General features: G+C 34.6%; 1 protein-coding gene across 1 annotated transcript in view; it reads left to right on the top strand.

The window, feature by feature from the left end:
• LRP1B (LDL receptor related protein 1B) overlaps nt 1–12,477 on the top strand; it is a 1,620,129-nt gene that overhangs the window by 1,261,727 nt on the left and 345,925 nt on the right. The window contains exon 42 of the mRNA XM_045066491.1: nt 10,027–10,216. Within this exon, the coding sequence (XP_044922426.1) occupies nt 10,027–10,216 (190 nt within the window). The remainder of the gene's footprint in view (nt 1–10,026; nt 10,217–12,477) is intronic.

Raw genomic sequence — 12,477 nt, 5'->3', positions numbered from 1 at the left:
TTATTTTTTTTCATCTAATTTTTTCCTATTGTCAAAAAATAGTATCTATTTAATACATTAACAATGGAACACCCCCTAAATTAAAACATGATGAAATGTGAGGATTATTATGACACTGATCTCTTAAGTTTATTTGCTTGATAATGGAAATGAATTTATACTCAAATTGTTAATGTCTTCATGAAATCTACAATTATAATTCTTAAATCTTTAGATAATTTCTATTTTTGAAAGATTGGTATCTTAACTTGTTAATCTCATAATTTTTTCTTGGATTCCTGATAACAAAAGTTCTAAAATCTCAAGGCAGATTAGTATTCAAATTCATATTATTCTATGAAGCATTTCGCTTGACACTTACTACTGAAGATAACCCCTCAAAAAGACACACTGCTTTATATCTTTGGTTAGTTCTTCTGTAATATTACAAATGACAATCTCACTTTTTTTCCAAAGGGGACAAACTATTATACAAGAAAAGCTTTTAGTTTTTTTTTTTTTTTTTGAGAGAGAGAGCATATGCATGCAAGTGGGGAGGAGGGGTAGAGGTAGAAAAACTTCAAGCAGACTCCCTACTGAGTGTGAAGCCTCAGAGCAGGGCTCAATCTAAGGATCCATGAGATCTTGACCAGAACCAAAATCAAGAGTCAGACACTTAGCCAACTGAGCCACCCATTGTGAAAAGCTCTTAAAAGGAAAAAGGAATTGGAATCTAAAAATCAAGATCACTTTCTGTTATTCTTGATTTTCTAAAGCCATTAAAAATATCATTTATTCCAAACTATGGAAAGAACCTAGATGTCCATCAACAGATGAATGGATCAAGAAGATGTGGTATATATACACAATGGAATACTATGTAGCCATCAAAAGAAATGAAATCTTGCCATTTGTGACAACATGGATGGAACTAGAGCGTATCATGCTTAGCGAAATAAGTCAAGCAGAGAAATTCAACTATCATATGATCTCCCTGATATGAGGAAGTGGTGATGCAACATGGGGGCTTAAGTGGGTAGGAGAAGAATCAATGAAACAAGATGGGATTGGGAAGGAGACAAACCATAAGTGACTCTTAATCTCACAAAACAAACAGAGGGTTGCTGGGGGGAGGGGGGTTGGGAAAAGGGGGGTGGGTTTATGGACATGGGGAGGGTATGTGCTTTGGTGAGTGCTGTGAAGTGTGTAAACCTGGCGATTCACAGACCTGTACCCCTGGGGATAAAAATATATGTTTATAAAAAATTTAAAAAATATATCATTTATTACTTAGACATATTTGTTCTAAGTATTATAGTGACTCAGGAAAGAATTATTCAATTTTATTATTTCTATATAGCTTAAAACATAGATATTGTATCAACTTACTTACATACATTATGTAAAGAAACAAATTTAACATCAGAATATGGAAAGTTAGCTTGCACTGAATCTCATATGTTTAAGACCAATCACTTGATACAATAGCATTAAAAAGCCAAGAGCTGGCAGAGCAACAAAAGGGTGTCTGGAATAATATTTCCTCCACTCCACTCTACTCCACAGAAATCCATCAATAAGAGGGAGCAAAGAAGCCAAAACAGATAATTTTGCTGTGGATCAGAATGGCATAGAAGGGATGACATGGATTCAAGCCAGAGAGAAGTCAGGATCTGAAATCACCAAATAAAGGGTTATTTAAAAACAAACAAGCAAATGAAAAATAGATGGAAGGCAGAATCAGGCAGGAAATAATGGTTGTGGAACATGGGAGAACACTGAAGAAGTGAGACTCTGAATCAGGGGCAAAGTGATGTAGAATAAGTATGGTTTTCAGTAATGTTAGATCAGATATCTGAAGAAGGAAAGGCAGAGCTGAAAGAAGGAAAAAGAAATGAAGGGGGAAGAGACAGAGGAAGGGGAATGGAGGAGGAAGAAGTAAAAGAAGAGAAAGAGGAGGAGGAGGAGGAAGAAAAGGAGAAGGAGGAGAAATACGTACAGTAATGGCTAAATAAGGTGCTATGCTTCTGATGCCGCAGTCAACATCATAATTGCTCTTGACCGAATTCAGTTTAAAAGGCCCTAAGATTACCAGAAGCTACATGTATATATTCTGCCCAATTAATTCTATGTACCACATTTATTATCTAACTAAAAATGTATAATTGACATGTACAGCATACACTTTTCATGAAAGTAATAATGTATCACTAAAAAACATCTCACAAGCTGGATATAATGCTACATTTCTGTTAAGGACCATGTATATTTGTACTATATATAGGTACCCAAAGCCCTCATTTCTACTCCTTTCTCAAGACTGTGTTTTTGAAGGTTTTTTTTTTAATTTATTTTATTGTATTTTTTCAGTGTTCCAATATTCATTGTTTATGTGCCACTCCCAGTGCTCCATGCAATATATGCCCTCCTTAATACCTGCCACCAGGCTTCTACCCTACCCATCCTCCCATACCCCTCCCTTCTAAAACTCTCGGTTTGTTTCTCTGAGTCCACAGTTGCTCATGGTTTGTCTCCCCTTCCAGTTTCCCCCAATTCACTTTTCCTTTCCTTCTCCTAATATCCTCCCTGTTATTCCTTATGTTCCACAAGTAAGTGAAACCATATGATAATTGACTTTCTCTGCTATACTTATTTCACTCAGCATAATCTCCTCCAGTCCCATCCCTGTTGATAAAAAAAAAAATATGGTTATTCGTCCTTTCTGATGGCTGAGTAATATTCTATTGTATATATGGACCACATATTCTTTATCCATTTGTCTTTTGAAGGGCATCTTGGTTCTTTCCACAGTTTGGTGATTGTGGCCTTTGCTGCTATGAATTGGGGTACAGATGGCCCTTCTTTTCACTACATCTGTATCTGTGGAATACCCAGTAGTGCAATTGCAGGGTCATTGGGTAGCTCTATTTTTAATTTTTTGAGGAATCTGAAGTTGTTTCTCATCTTTTCTTCTGCATAAAAAATGACCATACTTTATGGACCCTTAAAAATGATAGAATAAAATAAAACATAGAAAACATTAATCACTTATAAATTAGCAAATTATTCTCTGGAGGATATTATTTACAAGACATATTTAAGCAATGAATAGGTGGCCTTACATCAAGGGAACAGGAATCTAAATGATGGATCTTGAGAAGCTGGGCTGTAGTCTGGATAAGAAGGCCTTCCCTTTCTGTATAGGATACTAAGAAATTATTGTCTGTTCTGTTTATAAAGGAATTGCTATTGAGATCATTTTATATTGTATGAATTGAGTGAGGAAAATGTTTAATTTTATCCAGATACCTGAAAATGGGCAAAAACACCTGCTTCTCAAGAATATTTCAGTTCATGACTTTGGCCTGAGGATTTACTGCAGTCTCACAAAGAAAATGAGGATGGGTTTCAAGTGATTCGCTAATTATATTTCTCAAAGAAAGCCTGTACATAGAAGGTGTCCCAGCCTTTCCCTGGAGGGTGAAGTATGACATACTTGAGTGTTTTAGAAACCTTGGAGTCTATGTTTTTCCTGGAAGCCCTAGGCATTCCAATGTTATTTTAATCTTACTTGAGTCAGGACTTATCTCAAGTTACTCCTAAAGGAACAACACAACTGTAATTAACCATATGTTCAATTTTTTCATGGCTTATATTTCTTTGCTTCCATTAGTGGTGAAACAAGATAAAGGCATTTGTTGAGACAGAGCTGAATTTATAAAATTTTCAACTAAGTCATAAGTTCAGGCAGAAACTAGGATCTTTAAAGGTTTTAAAGCTGAAAACAGATACACACACACACACACACACACACTCACAAGTAAGATTAAGAGAAAAACAACACTAAACTAAACAAAAAAAAACACTGTCACCTAAAAGCTTCAAGCTGTTTCAATTTGCTTCAATATTCCCTTAGGGCAAATTGTTCCTTTTTTTTTCTGGCAAACCTAAGTAAATAGCACTGTTTGTTGTGCAATGTAAAGCAAATACTGTCTTCTAACTTGGAAATATTTGAGGTACTCTGGTTCCAGGGAATTAAAACCACTTTTGGGATAATAGTGAACGCTTGTCTTTGTTAAAGACAGAGAGCTTGACTGTGAACAAGTTTGCTTTTGGAAAGAAAAAAGTGTTTTAGTTAAGTAGGATAATGAGGACAAAAGAGTAATATAAAGCAATTACCCATTCAAACTCTTTGAGTAGGTTGTCTCAAGAGGGATGAGGGCCTGAGGTTCAATATCCACATTCTTGAAGGATAACTTTATTGCAATACTTGGGCACAAGAAGGGTCAGATTCAGGTGGTCAAGCATGAGCAGTGGTATAGGTATGTATGTTCATTGACTGGAACCACAGCATAAATAGCTAGTTGGATTGGCATCTTCTTTCTATTATATATCTACTAGTTATTTTTGTACATAATAGGCTATTAATTTCATTCGTTTAACACTTGCCATATTACTGAACTCTTAATAGTTTTTCAGCAAATCCTTTGTTTTCCAGGTATTTAGTCACAAAAATATATACACTTTTTTTTTCTCAGTATAATCGTCCCTTCTTTCAATCTGTAGACTATTACATAGCTTTTGATTTTTTTTTTTTTTTTAGTGTTTGGTAAGTTAGACTAGTAAAAAAAATTTTTTCAGCTCTAAAGAATATGAGAATATAAAGATGCAGGGCAAAGTGTACAGATAAAATCTATTGCTATAGTTTAGGTGTGATCAAGGTTGACATCCCAAATATTTGGCAGCCTATGGTGGGCCATCCCCAATCTGAATGAATGTCAAAAATTACAGATCATATCCTGGTGAGTACCCTCTACCAGTTCTTATCAGTTTTGATATGTGATTTGTTAATGGCCTTACATAATCTGAGGAAATAAAAATGAAAGCCTATATCTGAAAGGTATTTTAGTCATTTTATTATATTCATCAATGTGGAAATAAAAAATGTCTTCAAACCAGAAGGTGGTAGTCTAATTTATAGTAAGTGATCTACATTGAAATCTATTAAAATCAGTTCTCCAATTGAATAGTTAGAAAAGGGAAAATAACCCAGTTGTTAGTCATTTCTAAAGCATTTTGGTAAGGTAGACTCAAGAGAAACTAGCAGGAGTTTTAATATCCTACAGTATCCTCTCTGGCTAACAATTAAACCATATCCATTTTTGTCCACTGACATGTACACTATGTCCAGCAACCCTGTGGCTAGACTCAAAAAAATAAATATAAGTACTTACAAATTAGAACTTAAATTGTACCCCATTTGTTTATTTATTTATTTATTTATTTATTTAAAGGTTTTATTCATTATTTGACAGAGAGAGAGATCACAAGCAGGAAGAGAGGCAGGCAGAGGAAAGGGGGAAGCAGGCTCCCCGCTGAGCAGAGAGTCCAACATGGGGCTCAATCCCAGGACCCTGAGATCATGACCTGAGCTGAAGGCAGAGGCTTTAACCCAGTGAGCCACCCAGGAGCCCCAATTGTACCCCATTTATTGATGCTTATACTCATATTATTTTGTACATTTCCTTCAAAAGAGCTCCAGATTTACTTTGATCATTCATAGACCATTTTGCCCATTTAATGTGTCTGTTAGTATTTTCACAGTTGTGTAACCATACTGATAATTAATTTGACAATATTTTCCTCATCTCACCCCCCCCCCCCCTGAAAAGCTCATACCGGTTCTGTTACTTTTTTATTCTCCCACCTCTGGCCCCCTAACCAGATAACCACTAATCTATTTTATGCCTTTAAAGATTTCTTGTAAAGAAAATTATAGAATAAGTAGTCTAATGTGACTGGCTTCTTTCACTTAGTACACCATTTTCGTGGTTCATCCATGTTTTAGCTTATTATCAGTACTTCATTCTTTTTTACGACTAAAACATATTCCATTGTATAGATGTACCACAATTCATTCATCCATTCACCAGCTGGTTGATATTTGAGCTATTTCTGCTTTTGGCTATTATGAATAAAACTGCAATGAACATGTGTATCCATGTTCTTTTGGGTATGGACCTACCAGTGGACTTGCTCTGTCAAGTGGTAATTATATATTTAAAATTTTGAAAACCTGCCAGACTCTTTTCTAAAACAGCTGCACTATTTTATATTCCCACCAGCAATATATGAGTGTTCCACTTCTTTGCTAAAACATATTATCTTTTTTTTTTTTAAAGATTTTATTTATTTATTTGTCAGAGAGAGAGTGAGTGAGAGCGAGCACAGGCAGACAGAGTGGAAGGAAGAGTCAGAGGGAGAAGCAGGCTCCCTGCGGAGCAAGGAGCCCGATGTGGGACTCGATCCCAGGACGCTGGGGTCATGACCTGAGCCGAAGGCAGCTGCTTAACCAACTGAGCCACCCAGGCGTCCCAAACGTATTATCTTTTTAAATTACAGTCATCATAATGGATGTGATGTATGACTTTGATTTCCATTTCTGTGATGGCTGATAATATCAGACATGTTTTATGTTTTATCAACCATTTGTATACCCTCATTAGTACCTGGGTTGAAAATTGAGCCTACCTCCCTGTCTTTAGATCCTATAGACAAAATTAGGATGCTTTATACTACTATATAGTTTTAAACAACAAACCATTGCTTTAGTAAATAAACCAAGAGTAAGAAAATAGAATACTTTCGAGAGGAGAGGCCATTATGACGTTTTGCAGTTAAAGCAAATACCCTGTTAATTTTGCTGTAGGATTTAATATGCGACTCCTGTTCCAGCCAGGTGAATGGCCATGTTTTGTACTTGTAGCTCCCTCCCTAAAACGTCTTCATTGCCTTTCCCATTTTGTAAGCTCTTCTCCTGAACATTGTAAAGCCAAGAAGGAGCTGTTGTACCTTTTTCAGTGGTGATGAGATGAAGGGTGTGTTCTCTAGGAAGTCTTCTGGGTAGCTGTCTGAGTTGTTGTTGTTCCTGTCAGTGTGCCAGGCTGGTAGGATCAATTTCCTTGTCCAGTTCTGTGGAAATTAAATTCCAGGAAATTAACTAGAGCCGTGGTTCTGAGTTATCTGCCTGCCTTGTATTTTTTAATGAGCTGACCTCCTCTTCTTACCTCTACAAAAACACTTCAGGACCTCATTCATGCTTAACCAAACCTAATTCCCAGTTCAAAGGAGGATGGAGGGAAGGGACCTCTCTCTCTTTTTTAAATAAGTGCATGGAATGAAGTTGTAGTATTTTTACTTGGTTATGCATCACACTTTCAATATAATTATTTTGCTGAGCTAAAAAGTATGGAGTCGAAAAAAAAAACACATTTATTTGTTTATTTATTTATTTAAATAATGCCCATTTTACATTCTTGAATTATGAAGGATGTTTAATTCTGTTTAATATTTTAGGAGTGGTTGACTGGATAGATAAGCATTTTACTTTAATTTTCAAACTGCATAATTGTCTCCTAGCACCAGTAACTCAAAAGTTCTTATTTTACCTGTTCAATTGATTCCGGAACCTTAATGTTTGAACATACACACACACACACACACACACACACACACAATCTGACATTGTGTGAAATAATCATAAAAATGATATGAATGTCTTAATGTTGCCTCAACTAAAATATTTTTCATGATTTTTAATTTTACATGTCTTTAATTAGCTATTCATTAATAACAAGTGAAATTTATATAAAGAATTAGATATCTTTTTGAGAAAAAGTGTATTACTGAAATACTTTAAAGTGTAGCACCAGATTATGATTAAGTATACAGTCAGGTTGTCATTTATTACAAAAATAAAATAAAAGAGATTGTACCTGGACAGTGAGGTGTATTATGTACTCTAGTAAACCTAGACCTAAGTCAGCCATGGTAAAAGAGAGTCTGCTTCATCTCAGTGGTGATATCAAGTGTTTTTTCCTGATGTAGCAGGGAAAATGTGGCCATGCAGATCTGTCAAAAGAGGCGGGAGATACAGATCTATAGGATCTAAAGACAGGGAGGTAGGCTCAATTTTCAACCCAGGTACTAATGAGGGTATACAAATGGTTGATAAAACATAAAACATGTCTGATATTATCAGCCATCACAGAAATGGAAATCAAAGTCATACATCACATCCATTATGATGACTGTAATTTAAAAAGATAATACGTTTGGGACGCCTGGGTGGCTCAGTTGGTTAATGAGTGATTGTGATCTACATGAATTTTTTCATAGCTACACCATTTCTCACTCTGTGAATAGTGAAAGAGCATAATGATGCTTACACTACTAATAGAGTAAGCTTCATTTCTAACATGGTATGAAAGTGCAAAAAATACAGTGGAAGGGATGATTTTTTTAAATTAATAATTGAAATACCTTTAACCATTTTCGATCTCCTACCTCCTCACCTCAAGTAAGAACACAATATGATCCACATAAAAAGAGTTTTACAGATTTTATTGTGATTGTGTTTAATAATTTTTTCCCCATCATCTCTGGTCTAAGTTTCCATACTAATCACCCGCATTAATTTCTGGTAAATTGTTTTGTTGAATGTGAAAGGAGGCCACTCACAGTAAATTACTGGTTACACAATTCATGTAGAGTCAGACAAGATGAAACTAATGAGTCATTTGTTTGATTCTAGCTTTGTGTAGATTGAGAATTAGTGATAGGGGCTCTAAACCCATCTCTAAATGGTAGTGCCAAAGAATATAGGCTTTTGGAGGCAGATTAACCTAAAATCGTACTTTAACTCTATCAGTCCTGTGACCATGGGTTTCAGTTTCCTTTTTAGGAAAAGAAGAGCAGTAAAACAAATACCACCACAAAGCTTTACAGATAAAGTATTGCATGCAAAATAGTACCATTCCTAGGAGAAAGACAGTACCCAATAGATGGTAGCTAATAATTGCATTGTTAGTAGATTTTTCTCTGTTGTGTATAGAAAAAAACTGACAAAGCTTAATCACATTAAAGATATCCAGTTCAAAAGACTTAATATTGTTTTGCACTGTCACTAAGTTCTGTTAACCATCAAACTAAATATTTACCCATCTTAAACCTGAAAATAACCCTCTCTATATACCTAACTTTAGAAGAGCTGAATAATTCCTTTTAGAGTTTCCTTGAGAGAAATACATTTGAAAAGCTCTGCTTGTTACAATGTTAATTTCTTAGCCTGATGGCCAGAGCTATATATATTCTTCATGAAATTAAACATGCTAAGAGTAATAACTCTGAGGAAAACAAACAACACAAAGGAAAAACTATAATAATTTGGTTATACTAAAAAAGGTACTCAAAACTCCTCTGAAAAATAACACAGCTATCTTGTGTTATCCTAGTAATTGGGAACACAATTTAAGAAATAATTACTCTTTTTCACATTGTCACTTTTATGTACTGGAGTCCGTGTACTACCATTTATCTTTTCTGACAAACACTTAAAGTATATGTTAGCTGGTAATTAATTTCATTTCTTTTACTTTTATATCACATTAGTTGAATAGAATCAAAGAACTTACTACAGTTACTTATTAAAACATTCTCTACCATTGTTTAATGGAAATGTGGTGTTGGATTTGGCTTTTCAATACTGTCGTAGTTTTTGATGTGTTTACTTTTCCTTGACATCTTTAGATATAGTATCAGGATAAAATTCATTATGATTATACCTCAGTGGGAACCTCAACATATGATTTTCAAAAGCATCTGTAAATTATTGCACAGTAGATACTTTTTGAAAATTAATGATTAAGACATGAACAAAAGAGACACCATTTTCTTAAATAAAAATCAATTCCTTAATTGAGGGCTTTTTTCTTGAGGGGGTGGTGGGACGTTTCAGACTTTAATGACATGATTTTGTAAAAATTGCTCTTGTGACAAATATACCAGTTCATAACTCAGTTTTGCTGTGTATAATCAGTTATCAATTGTAGGCATCAAAATTATTATGTTTTTAGTCTGGAGAATTTGTGAAGAAATTATTGCTAAAAGAACATGTAGATATATGAATGTATTTTAAATGTCTTTTCTATCCAGAAACTCTCTTTTGTAGATAAAAGTGTAAATTTATTATTTTCTTTTTCCCATCAGATGTGGGCTCTGTTGAAGGACTTGCCTATCACAGGGCTTGGGATACACTGTACTGGACCAGCTCGACTACTTCATCCATCACCAGACACACAGTGGACCAGACGCGACCAGGAGCATTTGACAGGGAAGCAGTCATTACCATGTCAGAGGATGACCACCCACATGTGCTAGCCCTGGATGAATGCCAAAAGTAAGAAACAGTGAATTATTATTTCTTCATTAGAAGTCAAATGTTATCGGGGCGCCTGGGTGGCTCAGTGGGTTAAGCCGCTGCCTTCGGCTCAGGTCATGATCTCAGGGTCCTGGGATCGAGTCCTGCATCAGGCTGTCTGCTCAGCAGGGAGCCTGCTTCCTCCTCTCTCTCTGCCTGCCTCTCTGCCTGCTTGTCATCTCTCTCTGTCAAATAAATAAATCTTTAAAAAAATAAAAAGAAGTCAAATGTTATCAAAGTTATGTTAATTTTAAAAAGAATTACCTTTTAAGGCACAGGTGTTCTTTGAAGTTCTCCTTTCCTGATTCATAACATTATTTTTTTAAATGAGCATTATAAATGTGAATACTTAGAATCCAGACTTGTGAAATGCAAGGTATCAACTCTGTGAGAATTCCAGCAAAATCTTTAAATTTAAATTTAAATGACGAAAGGGAAAATAGAAACAATACCATGCTGGAAAAGGTATAAGAAGAAGACATTAATGCATAGCTGATTGAAATGATAAATCTGAAGAAAACTGTTAACATGTATTGAAAACCAAGAGACATTTCTATAATCTAATTAAGTAATTTTAGCAACTGGGAATCTCTCCAGTTGAAATACAGAGAAAACAATAACTCTTTGTGTAAAGCTATATTTTCAAAAGACTTGACAATAGTCTAAATTGTCCACATCTATTTGAAGATATATTGTACAAGCATTTATAATAATACTTACAAAGTTTGTGACAAGAAGAAATGCTCAGGGCTATGGAGTATGGAGTATGGAGCTCAGGCTATAGAGTAATAAAAATATTAGAAAAATATTCATGTTTGGTGTGGATGCCATAAGGAAGCAATTGTATGAAAAAAAATAATGAAGCTTGGGTTAGGCAGAAAAAAAGATATTTATGAAATTCCACTTCCATATAATATGATAAGAATATTTGTTAACCACTGGAAAGTCCTTTTGTTCTTAAATTAATCAAATAAACAACAATCAGACAAATCTGGCTTTTACCACATAGAATTAGAAGAACTCTTTTTAGATGTGACAAAAAAAAAATTGAAGAATAAAAAAAATATATTGATAAACGCTCACCCTGACCACTTAAGGAGTGTGTGTAAATTAGTCAGTATATGACTAACTAAATCTAGACACTCTTAAGAGCTAGAAATGAGATTATATTTAATTCATTTAACACCTCCATCTTATAAGCGAAGACTCAAGGTTGAGAGAAAGTTGATTCCTCACATAGCTCTGGTGACCTAGCTCAGATGGACACAGGCGCTCAGATGCCTGGGCAGAGATGGTTCCTCTCATACCACAGACCAACTACATTACAGCTTGTTGTTGAATCAAGTGCATTGATCTTGAAGGTTCACCAGGAGACTCTGAGGACAATAATAAGTGTTCTTCAATTAAAGGAATTTCTACGATAATTTTGAAATAAACCCAAGGGTGATATTTGATAATATTATATATGGTTAGTTTTAACTGATAAGTTAAAACCAGTTAACTAGTTAACTGATAAGTGCTTTATCCTATAATATGTATTACATAAGCTAAAATTACACTTCATCTTACATATAGTGAACTGTAAATTAGAATTAAACACACTGAAATGTTTTAACTGAAAATTACATGTAACTAAAATTTAAAGTATTTTTTTTACTATGCGTATCAATGACACATTCAAATCACTTTTGAAAATGCATGTCAGTTGGTTAACAGAAATTTTAAAATTAAATTTTAAATTCTAGGTAAAAAATAATTTGAGTTTAAAACTTGGTTTAGTTACTATAATTTTATTTTATTTTTATTCTTTTTAAAGATTTTATTTATTTACTTGACAGTAGAGATCATAAGTAGGCAGAGAGGCATGGCCAAAGAGAGGAAGGGAAGCAGGCTCCCTGCTAAGCAGAGAGCTCGATGTGATGCTCGATTCCAGGACTCTGAGATCATGACCTGACCTGAAGGCAAAGGTTTTAACCCACCTGAGCCACCCAGGTGCCCCCAGTTACTATAATTTTAATTCTCAAGCTCTCTGACCTCCATTTTCTTATTTATGAAATGAAAGGTGAAATTAAAAGAATATTAATATCTTCAGAAATTCTGTTATTCTAAAACCAATAATTGAGGAAAATACGGCAGGTAAGTGTGCTTAATACTTTGTATTATATGGATAACTTCTAAAATGATTTAACTATTTTTCTTTGAAAAGTCAAAGTGTATGGATAAAACTACTGTGCCATTTA

The sequence above is a fragment of the Mustela putorius genome, unplaced genomic scaffold (genome assembly GCF_011764305.1).
Source record: "Mustela putorius furo isolate JIRA1106 unplaced genomic scaffold, ASM1176430v1.1 tig00003867_pilon_pilon_pilon, whole genome shotgun sequence".
In the NCBI taxonomy this organism is placed as follows: Eukaryota; Metazoa; Chordata; class Mammalia; order Carnivora; family Mustelidae; genus Mustela; species Mustela putorius.
The sequence above is the reverse complement of the archived record's forward strand: the minus strand, read 5'-3'. Positions and strand labels throughout refer to the sequence as shown.